This window comes from Solea senegalensis, linkage group LG11 (assembly GCF_019176455.1).
Source record: "Solea senegalensis isolate Sse05_10M linkage group LG11, IFAPA_SoseM_1, whole genome shotgun sequence".
Lineage (NCBI taxonomy): Eukaryota > Metazoa > Chordata > Actinopteri > Pleuronectiformes > Soleidae > Solea > Solea senegalensis.
This window is the reverse complement of record NC_058031.1, coordinates 12,756,338-12,768,853: the sequence shown is the minus strand read 5'-3', so window position 1 is coordinate 12,768,853 and position 12,516 is coordinate 12,756,338. Positions and strand designations below refer to the sequence as shown.

The 12,516-nt window shown below is 37.7% G+C and overlaps 2 protein-coding genes across 6 annotated transcripts in view; one reads left to right on the top strand and one right to left on the bottom strand.

The window, feature by feature from the left end:
* Positions 1–12,516, bottom strand: part of samd11 (sterile alpha motif domain containing 11) — a 1,171,052-nt gene that overhangs the window by 438,997 nt on the left and 719,539 nt on the right. The gene's annotated exons all lie outside the window — the stretch shown is intronic.
* The window catches only part of cpne5a (copine Va), a 67,148-nt gene that overhangs the window by 47,805 nt on the left and 6,827 nt on the right, over positions 1–12,516 (top strand). For both annotated transcript variants that reach the window (XM_044038085.1, XM_044038084.1), the window contains 4 exons: positions 7,866–7,912; positions 8,864–9,045; positions 10,583–10,710; positions 11,772–11,874. In XM_044038085.1, coding sequence (XP_043894020.1) covers positions 7,866–7,912; positions 8,864–9,045; positions 10,583–10,710; positions 11,772–11,874 — 460 coding nt within the window. The remainder of the gene's footprint in view (positions 1–7,865; positions 7,913–8,863; positions 9,046–10,582; positions 10,711–11,771; positions 11,875–12,516) is intronic.

Here is a 12,516-nt window from a genome sequence, read left to right as displayed (position 1 = left end):
ATTTGAAGTCCTCCACTGCGCACACACTGAAAAACCATTTTAAATAAGTATTTGAAGGAAGAGAGGATATATTTATGTCTTTGCTTTTGGGACAAAACAAACCAGGCATGTGTTTACACAGAATGTACCTGGAGAAAATCTCTAATGGTAGCTTTGGTTCAGTGGTAAAGAGGGATCAACAACTTTCCAACTAAAGTTTGGGGTTTGATCCCTGGTTTCTCTTGTAGTCTACATGCCGATGTATCTTGCACAGCTAGCCCAAATTGCCACTGATGTACATAATCGTACGCCTACTGCAGGTCCAAAGCCTAATGGAGAGGTGGCATCAAGATGGGAATCCTGTGTAAAAATCGATGCAAAATCAACAATGCAGCTAGGAAAACGTCAGCTGTGGTGACCCATACTTAGTCAATGAAATAAGTAAATCAGCATATGATAAAAAACCAAAGCTGTCATTCAGTGTGTATTGTGTAAAATACAACAAAAAGATACCTTAAGGATAGATGTATCTGCCGGGTGTGTTGATGTTTATTTTGTAGCCTCTGTTTTCTGGTAAAACAAACATCACTGTTGGGATGTTAGTGTTTTCATGGGGACAGACTACATCTTTTGTTTTGTTTTTTTAAATAAAGGTCTTGCAATGTCACTTTTAGAAATAATAAAACCTTGGTGAGTGCCACATACCAAAACATAAAGAAGCATTCATCCTTGTCTGACAAAACACAGCAGGAAATGGTGTTTAATGTTACAACAAAAGGAACATGGCCACTTTTGTTGAGGAGGTGGTGATAAAGAATTCAGCATATACTGCACATTTTTCATTCATGTTTTGATACTGTGTGACAGAGGTCTGGTCATTTCTTCAAGGAAATAATACATAATGTCATCTATAGCTATATTCACATTATTGAGCTTAGGTTTTGTTCAGAGGTAGATTCATATTGTGTTAAATAGTGAAAATGATTTCCATACATTACATACATACTTTGTCTAAAAGTTTCAGTGTTCACACATGCAGTATTGGGAGTTAATAAGTTTGGTGAAGCTTGCTGCAGCAACACAGAACATTAGCGAGTGTTGTGGGCTTTGCACACATTGTCGCTGTGACTAATGCATGTAAATAAGGCACGGCGAAATTTAATACAGTGGATTTAAATGCATTACCGTGGCTCCTCTGATTCATCGCTTTCCATTTCTCCTGCTGCCCACTGCAGCGTAAGCACACGTCCATACTTTCCCTGTGTTATTGACTGCAGTCCCTGATAGTGGACTGGAATTTTCCACATGCAAGATAAGTGTGATCCCCGTGTAGAAAATCCTGGCCAAAGCCAAAACTTCAGTGTGAATGAATATGGATGACTATGATAAAATATGGAGAAGATCTGCGAGCTTAATTAAGGGTGGACAACCTGTCACATATGGAAATGTTTCTCAGTGGAATAGTGGTTGCCCTGGTTTTAGGTTTCTGCTGCTTTGCTACTGATGTCTGAGTGTCCCAGATCTGTCCTGCTGCTCTGTTCTCAGCTCAAACAAATGGACACACGTACTGTAACCATGCATGTACACTTAGAGTAACAGCATTAATAGAGTAATAGAATAATAGTGCAATAATACACCACAGGTCAGAATTTTCATTGGTTTTTGATGCATGCAAATGTCTGAAGTGAGAGATTACACACTCACTGATTTTGGGTTTAATAAATGTTGTGAAATCAAATGAAACCTTATAATTAAATTAATACCATGTCTGCAAAGATCACATCATCCCATTTTATCAAATGATCAGATTATCAGGAATATCACAACAGAAAAATAGGTTTTAACTATGATGTGATAAAATCATGTTTTTTATTCATGGATCTATTTTATGGATGACATGAATATAGAAATTTATTTAAAGTTGTTTCTGAAATAGAAGGCGAAAGACAACACCATTAATCTGTTAATTTAAATATGTCAGTGCCAATTAGCCTGACAAACTTCAGTATATCCAGCCACTAGCAGAACACACTTCATAGAAATGGACCTGATTCAATTATTAACATTTCCTATGCACCTGCTGCACATTTCCACTTTATAATAATTATAAATTATTATAGTTATCACAGTTATAACTACTGCTGGAGTTGAACAGAAGGAACAAGTTCTGTTTAGTAGTAAATTAGTAAATACTGTGCAATCATACAAGGTTCCCCTGAGACTGACACCTCACTGAGGACATATTGGACTCGACACAAGAAGTTGAACACAGTGACATGAGTGGTATTTTATTCTATATTCTGAATGAGATGTTGACAATAATCAGATTCAAATACAGAATGAAGTGAAATGAAGCCCCACGTTAGTTCATGCAGGACATTGTCGTCATGCCCGGCTGTAATCAGCTCACTGCCAGTTGACCTAACTGCAATCTTTTTTTTTTTTTTAGAAATGTGAAATTTTTTCATCTTTGTGTTTTATATTGACAAAGCAATGTTATTTGTTTTTATGCATAACTTAAAAATGCTGTGTAACACCCACTATGTACATGTTTGTTTGATGAAATTTAACCCTTTGTGCTCAAATTGCCGTGGGAATAATATCCCCAGGATGTCCATATAAGGACTTGTGTGTGTGTTTATAGGTTACATCTTCAGGCTTTAAAAATGCATTTTTTTTGTCTTATGTGTTGTTGAGTCAACGTTAGGGATAATTGTGTAGAAGTCCCAAAATAGACCGTTTTTAACTGTGTATTAACTTATTTCCAAATTTCATAAATTCTTTTGAGTAATTTTTGCTAAGGTTTGTTTGTATAGTTGATGAAATTGAAAATCATCATTTCATCAGATTGCCTAAAGATTGTGCTGAAAAAAGGATAGAAGACACTATAATATATATACATATATACTTACAGCCATACGTTTTAACATAGTAATTGTAAAAAAGCAGCCTAAATTCTCTGTTTTAAGGGTTAATATTCCAAAGTTTATTTTCTCATAGCGAAAAATTATAAATATCCATGCTGTGTTAGCAATCTCATGTCATTAATGCCAATATTGTAGGGGGTGGGGCTTCTGGAGAAGCACTGCAGATAGGGGTGCATTTGTTTTTTTGCTATTGAATTCAAATATCAACAATCTGCTTACTCTACCTTTGTGGTAGAAATTGATTTGAGCATGTTTTCCCATTAGCAGAAGCTCTTTGGTTAAACAACTCTCTGTTTGTTTTATAAATGAGATTTGCTTTCAACTCCACTTTTATTTAAATTTTATGCATTTATGTCCACACACGGTAATTATTGAGTTCTGGCCCAAAGCACAGTCACTGCTGCGCATCAAAAAGTTTCTAGGAGTTTGCAAATGTAATCCAAACAACTGCGCCTGAAACTCTGAAATTCAATGTGACATAATGACAAATATGAACACAAGACTTAGATTTCTCCTTTCATGTGTTTGTTTTCTTAAAAAAAAATTAAGAAAACTATTAGGAAACAGACTGGTTTCAAGGCATTACCATTATTATTATTATTATTACTATTATTGTTGTTGTTGTTGACTTTATGATCAATAATAATAATAATTTTAGTTGGCATTCACTTGGGGCAGAGATTAAATCAAATAGAGGTAATTGAATTCCAAAAGCCTACTGTTCTGAGTCAGAGAGGCTAATGAAAGATTTATATTCTGTTCATTACATGTTGAAACGGTTCTTTTTAAATTAAATCTGAAGCGAGGTCAGCTGTGTAGTCTCTTGGAGCCTCTATCATGTGGAGAGCTTATTAAGATTTAATAGTTTCATCCCAGAAACATTGTGCTGTCCTGAAATGATCATTTTTGGAGGACGCACAGTAGTTATTAGCTCTGTTAAACTATACTGCTGTAAACAAAATGTGTGCCTGTAATTTAATGATGAATGAAATGCACATAACAACACTTGTGCTTTTATATCAAGACATTGATCTGGTCTCCCAAAAATCACATTACTTCACAACTTAAGTGCATTCTCAATTACGTTTGTATATTCTGAACCAAAATTAGTTATTTATTTATTCAATTGATTCGTGCAACTCATTAACTGATTTATTTAACCAGGGAGTCACATTGAGATTAAAATATCTATTTTTCAAGCGTGATCTGGCCAAGGTAGCAGCCGTACAAAATCAGCAAAACAACATTAACACACATTAAGATGAAAGATCAGTACAACGTATAACATAAAACACACAACTCACAGCACGTCTTTAAAAAATGTACATTTTCAGTGATCTTTCATGAAAAACACCCTCAGGCGTGGTCTCAATACGTGTATGTAAGCTATCTGCTCTCCTCTGTTCCAAGTCTTTATGCTAAGCTTAGTGCTAATGTAAGCTATGTGCTCTTCTCTATTTCAAGTATTTATGCTAAGCAAAGTGGTAATGTTAGCTATCTGCTTTCTTCTGTTTCAAGTCTTTATGCTAAGCTTAGTGCTAATGTAAACTATCTGCTCTCCTCTGTTCCAAGTCTTTATGCTAAGCTAAGTGCTTATGTAAGCTATGTGTTCTTCTCTGTTTCAAGTATTTATGCTAAGCAAAGTGGTAATGTTAGCTATCTGCTCTCCTCTGTTTCAAGTCTTTATGCTAAGCTAAGTGCTAATTCCATAAGCTATTCCATTGTTATCTTATGTGGTGGTTGATTTAAAGCATGTTGTGTAGTTGTACAGCTTTCAATTCAATTCAATTTCCCATTCAAAGACATAGTGGTTGTCAACATGATACTGTTACATTTGTGCCTAATTTAAGCTACTGCTGTAATTTAAGGTGACAGGCAGACTAGCGAAGGAACTGTCATTTTAGCGGAGGAAAGCTGAGCAAGGTTGTAGGAGATATCAGGGACACAGTTAAGCCTACAGAGAATTAATGGCCTCCTCTGAAGGATTTTCACTGAATCAGGATGTAAGAGGCCACTCAAAGGTTGGCGTCAGATTTACGAAGTTATGATCAAATGCAGGAAATGGGGATGGTACATTTGACAACAGAGCGATGTATCACTCAAAGAAGAATCTTAGAAATGAGAGATGGCTAAAAAACAACCTGCTTTCAAGGACTATAGATTGCAGGGATAAAAATGGTATCTACACACGGCGGGTTCTCTGCGAGACGGTCAACAAAAGCAACAACACTGTAGTATCAGTGAACATCCAACCATATTGATTGTTTGGTCTGAAAATAAACCAAAGCAAGTCGTGAAATTCAAGAAAGGCATTACATACAGTATGTATGTTGAGAGCTGTAACCCCTTCACCTGCACTAAGCCACAGACAGACAGCAGCAAATACTGCTCCCAGAGTTTTCGTGGTCTGTTGACTTGTTTATGTCGAAGTGATTTTCTTTGACACAAAGTGGCATCACTTGGGTGTGCCCTAATTTCTGGACCTGTTTGTCAAGCTCTCATAAAAAGTTAAACCCTGGACAACTCTCCCAATCCTGTGATTTGCTCAGTTTGCAACTGACAGCTGCTCAAATTTGGGCCAGTGTTTGATAAATAGAAATGTGTTTTTTAGTACAGGAAAAGCTCACACCTCCATTTAATTAGAGGGTAAATAGGATTTTGAAACTAAGTTTGATCTCCTACATAAATCACCCTGACTTCCACTTGAATTTGAATAAATAGTTCAATCTAGTGTGAATGTCATTTTATGAAATATGTTAAGACTGAAATATATTACATTTTATTAAAGTAACTTCACCTGAAAATCTGATTAGATGTAATATTTCTCACGTTTAATCTACCTATGACCTAACCTTATAAATCTATCTATACGGGTGCTTTTATCAAAGTTTATAAGGTTGTTCCTTGTGAAGACTTTGTCTCTTTTTGAACTGTAATCGGTCATGTCATGAGTAATTAATGACCTGTTTAGTTCTTGAGAGCAGCAACTGAAGATTATCTATTGTCAAGTTATCAATTGATATGATTTTTCAATTCAATTCAATTCAATTCAAAGTGTTTATTGTCATATGCACAGTAAAGAAACACGTTTCCCTGTACAATGAAATTCTTACTTTGCTGTCCACTCAAAACACCAGCATAAAGTAAAAAGTAAAAAGGAGATGCTTTTGTAAAAAAAAGTATAAATATACATAAGAAAAATATAAATATTACAAAGAGACTAAAATAACATATATGCATAAAATAAGAACTGTACATAAAGTGAACACAGATTTAAAGTGGCATGTTTCAGGTTTTAAAGTGACAGTAACAGATTAAAGTGACAGTGTAACCAGGTGACAGGATTATTGTAGTCCCGTTCAGCTGTTGAGGATTCTGATGGCAGTGGGGTAAAAAGAGTTCTTTAGACGTGTTGTCCTGCATTTGGCACTCCTGTACCTCCGTCCTGAGGGCAGGAGTGTAAACAGTCCATGTTGTGGGTGGGTGCTGTCTTTGATGATGGTGGCAGCTCTCCTGTGGACTCTGCGGTGGTAGATGCTGTGCAGTGAGGGCAGTGGGGACCTGGTGATCCTCTCAGCTGTCTTTACCACTCTCTGCAGGCGTTTGCGGTCCATTTTGTTTAGTTTATAAAATATGAGGAAAGTTTGAAGACAAATCATGTATGAAACAGAGAGAATTTGGTTTTTCAATTACTTTAATGATCAGTCTTTTAAATAATCATTGATCTTTCAATATTAATCTGTTTAAACATAGTTTCATTAAGCTTTCAATAAATCTACTTTTATTGTTGTAATTTGATAATTGTTTATTTTGAAATAATGTTTTCTCTTTATATGCTGAAGGTAGCTCTTGATCATCCTTTAAACTTCCAGACTAAAATGTGTCATATTGTGGGTAGTTAAGGTGACTGCAGATAACCAGCTACTGTCCACACATGAATTTCATCCTCAGACAGCAGCTAATTGGCAGTTTGACTGACAGTTCCCTCATGGTCCTGCATCCAGCTTTCACTCAAAATCACCACCATGCTTCTTTTATTTTTTTTTAACCAAACATTCAAAACTGACCACAGAAATCAGCAGAGACTTTCAAATTGAGGCAGCAGTCCATTGTTACAATTCCCCTTTGTCAGCGGGGCAGTTCAGCTCAATGCTGATTAATGAGCTGGGGTCAGACTCTCCTCTGGTGGAAGCCGCCATTATCTCTGATACTGTGGTTGTGATCATTTCAGAATGGAGGCAAAGTCGAACAAGGCAATCAGGGCTAATTCCAACGAAAGAGCAAACACTTTGATCTGAGCTCACCTTCCCTTATTTGTCTTTCTAGAAAAAGACTCATTTAGTTTCCTTTTAAAGGTTTTGGCTATCAGTGTAATTTCAGGCCACTTTTTACTAAAAAAAAAACATGTAGTGAATAGAAAACCTATTTTTGTCCTTTGATTACACAAAAGCAACAATGTAACATGAAGAAAAAAATGGTGATTATAATGATGAAAGGCTTGATATGGCCTTAATCTGTTTAATATGTTTAATTTGATGTGCGGTGTACAAGATTCTGTAATGGTTCACATATAAACAAGACAAATGACTCTGCCTTCATCAGCGTGCCAGTGATTCTGAGTTTATGTTTGTGGTTTTGTGTGTTATTCAAAGACCAATATATTGGTTTGGATGCAGTTTGACCAAAGTAAATAAATGTAATAAATGTATCACTGTTTCCTCTGTTTCACAAATTCAATGACAGAACTGCAATTAACTGCAGTAAAGAAACATCTTTTAGACATTGTACGTGTAGAAAGTAGGTCTGTTATCAACACTGTCTTGGGTTTAGTTTTGTCACACCCTGTCTCAGATTGATTCAGAGGCAAAGCCCAGAACACAGTCTCATTAAACTGCAGCCCTGAGATTTCCTGCCTGTCTTTTTGTTAACAGTAACCTTTCCCCTATCAATCTGTTTCAGGACTCAGATTCACTTCACAGTGGCCATTGATTTTACTGCATCCAATGGTGAGTGTTTTGCCTGTGATCAACCTGCACTGCCTGCATTTGTCATTTGAGTATTGACTGTGGGATGACAGAATGATGTTCCTCTGCTTGTAAATTTAAGAGGGTGAGATACAGCAAAGATGATGATAAACACAATTTTCAAATTGCAAAATTCTAACCTGATACTTTATATTGCAGAAAATACAAAGCAAATATAAGATGCATATTTTAGGGCACTGTGCATATCAGTCATAAAATGGCATTGTACATCTGCTCAAAATGAAAGGGAACATTCACATCTATATTGTTCTTTTCCAATCTTGACCTACAGAGAAAACATTCAGTCCTCATGCAATGTTCATACAGTGTTTGACTCATCATCATAATAACCTTCTGATTTATAAAGACAGTTAATAGTAACATAACTGGTAAAGCTGGATCTGTCCTGAAAAACATTATATGAATCAGAATTCCAAAGTCAGTGTTACTTCTATATTTATTTATGTGGTGCTGGTCTCAATTAGTGGACATTTGTATGTGGTATAGGAACCTTTATTTGTCTAGAGTTTCACTCAGAAAACTCTTTTTGACTTGGACTAATTGTTGAGGCTAAGCCAAGACTTCAAGGCACTGAGGTGTCGCACAGGTGTTTGCCAAACTATGCCGAGTTTATGGACACTAAGAGGCTTTGTGAATGACAATAAATTGACTAAATGTATCCATTTGGGAATTACGGTGCGACGCCTCAGTGGCTTAAAGCACCAGCTTAGCCCGTACAGTCAGTGTAGCTTCAAAGTAATAAACATGTCCTTCCCTTCTCAATCGGTAACAACACTTTTCCAACAGAGTATAAGCCAGACACTGCACACCAAACCTCACCTGTGATTTAAAAAAATCCACTTTATTCATGGTTCACTCATGCGTCTCTCACCGCAGCTGTCAGTTCACTTTCTCTCTGACTTGTCTTGAAAGGAAATCCGTCCCAGTCCACTTCACTCCACTACATGAACCCATACCAGATGAATGCCTATGCCATGGCCCTGAAGGCCGTAGGAGAGATCATCCAGGACTATGACAGTGATAAGATGTTCCCTGCACTGGGCTTCGGTGCTAAGCTGCCTCCTGATGGCAGGGTCTCCCACGAGTTCCCTCTGGTGAGGTTCATTTCCGACGTTGTGGTATAAAGTATGTGTCAGGATTCTTGATCTGATTGAAAGTGAAAATGATTGTATGTGGAAAATATTCCAGTGGAGCTCATTAGTGTGAGCACTCATTTGTGTGTTTATGCTCTCTCCAGCTTGTACGCATTCAATGTGCCATGTTTTCATGTGCAATATGGATGTGTGTATTTTGCATTGAATGCTGCTACACCTCTCTGACATGCATAATTCAGAGTGAATTCCTTTTAACTTTTATAGTGCAAATTAGGTTGTGTAAGGTTGAAGGATTCTTAAATCAATTTGGCTTCTCTCAGCCAGCTAATGTGGCTTTGGCTGTGGCTTAGTGCAGGCTAACAAAGAGTCTGTCTACATCGTACTCCATATTTCCAGTGGAATTTGCAAACTGAGATTCATCTCACCATATCATTGAAGCTTCATTTTTTTATGCTTTAATCTTGTAAGTGGTGTTAATGCAACGTCACAGTCCTGTGTTAAAGGTCCACTGTGTTACATTCAGTAGGGTTCATGGGAAGACATTGAATGTAGTACTCATACGAATGTATGTTCAATCAGTTCAAAGTGAAAATATTTTGGTTTTCATTGCTTTAGAGTAAGGTTTTTGTGTGTACTTTAGGCAAGAGTACATCGGATTAATTGATTTTTAAGAACAGTCACTTTGAACATGGTATGGTTGTTGGAGTATTTCAAAAACTGCTGATCTCCAGGTTTTATGCTCAACCCTCTCTGGTGTTTACAGAGAATGGTCTAAGCAGCAGTTCTCTGAACAAATTGCATTGTTGATGTCACTGGTTAGCAACCAAGGTATGCAGAAGATCATCTCTGAAGAACACTTGAAGTGGATGTGACACAGCAGCAGAGAACCACAATTCATTTAGTGTCCTGTGTACCTAATAAAGTGGCAATTAAGTGTAAATACAAGAACTAGATGTTATATGTTATGAGTGCACTGTGTAAGTGCAGTGTCTCAACAATCATGCTGTCTACACGAGGATGTTCGTATATGACAATATCATAATATTTAGTCATAATATATTATAATTATATCAAATGATAAGCATTATCGGTACACTCTGCCCTGCCACTTCCCTACATTCTTGTTATGTTTGCTGTCTCAGAATTGTGCAGGGATCTGGAGCTTTATAGCCCTTGAAGCAGCCGCAGCTACATCGTGCAGTAGTTTGGAGCCTTGGTGTGAAATGGCTTGTACAGCAGAAGTGTGATACTATTACTTTTCTAAATGTTCTGAGGCCAAGGTTCACTCGAAATCCCTAGAGTGGATCTGCACAGCTATCAGACTGTCAAGACCACCTTATAAACTTAACAGGTGATTGATTGTATGACTTTATGTTCATTGTCAGGCCCCAATTTCAATTATTTCAAAGGTTAGTCCCGAATGCAATGTTTTTCAACTGAAATACTGTTGTTCACATCAAATATATCGTCATGCCAAGCCCATTGTATTCCATACTGAATGTCTTTTGCTGTGTTTCATTCATGTTGTTTTCCCCAGAACGGCAACATAGAGAACCCGTACTGTAACGGCATGGAAGGGATTCTTGAAGCGTACCATCAAAGCCTTAAGACGGTTCAGCTGTATGGACCCACCAACTTTGCACCTGTTGTGAATCATGTGGCAAGGTAAACATGGTCAGATGTATTCAGACACCGTGTGAAGGGTTCTCTATGAACTAAGCAGACCCAGGGAAGGGATGGTAGATATTTCTTTTTTTGTCAGAAGAATGTGGCAAAGTGAACTGGTTGTATTGGCATTGTAGAGGTAAGGTTTTTATGCTTTTCATGAGCTCACCTTTAGTGAGTCAACGTTGTAAGAGATAGAAACAGATTAAAAAAAAAATAATAATAATACAAGCTTTGCAGACCTTTGCAGACTATGCTACTGAGTGAAGTGAAATTGTTCAAAGTGAATGAATTGTTGAAAACAGGCAGATATCTTTAAAGGGTAAATAGCGTTGGTGGACAATGCATATACTGTTAAGTAGATTTACAGTATGATAAGTTATGTATGATTCTTTGTAGATTGTACCTTACAATATCTATGTTGCGTTCGGTGCTGCAGTTTTCAATAACACGTTGTCCACATTATTGTGGAGCAGATATTATTTATGTCAAATGACTCTTTAATCTCCTGAAGACCAGTCATTGCTCTTTCCGTTGTCACTGACTCGGGCTCCCGTCTTTGATTTAATGTCATCACTTCACTGTCAAACTGAACGTGCAGTAAGGGCTCACCTCCGACCTGCCCTTGGCTCTCGTGCTGATCCAACATACCCCACTCGCTCATCAAGTCTGGTCAGTTGAGCGCTGGGCAATCAATAGTGTTCTGAAAGAATAAGACTGCAGCACTTGCATAAACAGTTTAATAAATTATTCATAGGGCAGCCAGCGATGGTCGATTGAAACTAGGCCACCCTCTCTGTGGTGTCTCTGATGGGTTTTGTAATAGTGTCTGGATAGACCTCTGCGATGTGAAGCGCCTATATTAAGCTTCTGTGTCACATGCTGGGAGGAGTGTGGGGGGGGGGTTTGTCTGAACAGAACTTTTTTTTCTAATATTTGTATGCATTTTTTTTTGAAAACATGCACTGTGATTGCCACCCCTGGCAGGAGTGATTATTCAAATGATGTAAATCCATGAACACGTAGAATATATCTGACTTTTCTTTGCTTCCATGTTTCAGATATGCTGCAGCGGTTCAAGATGGATCTCAATATTTTGTCCTGCTCATAATCACTGATGGTGTCATATCAGATATGGCTCAGACCAAGGAAGCCATAGTGAACGTAAGTCCATCTCTAACAGTAGCCAGAAGACATTCACCCCCCTCTTTTCTCTTTCCCCTCTCTTTTCTCTCTGGTCCTCTGCACGGCATTGGCATTACAGGTGCTCTTAACTCACTGTGTCACTGCTCTCAGGCTTTCTGTTACTTTGAGGGCTTCATAATCCAGCAGCAGTAGATTTGAGGATTTATAGGATGTTTTCTGCTCCACTTTTCTCATGTCCAGTGCTTTAGTCTCCTGTTTGTCCAATATTTTTCCCTTTCTTATTATACCACTTGGGAGGCTGGGGGCTCAGCTGGGATTTAATCTCAGGTCAACAGGTTCACCTAATTAGAGACATGGGTTTTATCCATTGCTCTACATGAGGCACCTGATTGGTCATTTGTGTTAAGGATTACATTTTTTTTTTTTAGCCATTTCTGTTTAAAATCTGTAGTTTGATGTGTCTACGGTGGTACGGCTGGCGCTTTGTGAGTCTTTGTCATCTCGGTACACTCACAGACCCACAGCAGACTGGGTTTAAAGGGAATTTGCGACTGTTAATCAAACCATTCGAACAGCCACACCTTCCTTTTAAGATCTTGTCTGCTGCTCTGCACCACTCAGGCTGAACCTGCTGTGTCCTCCTGTCACCTCTCACCTCGC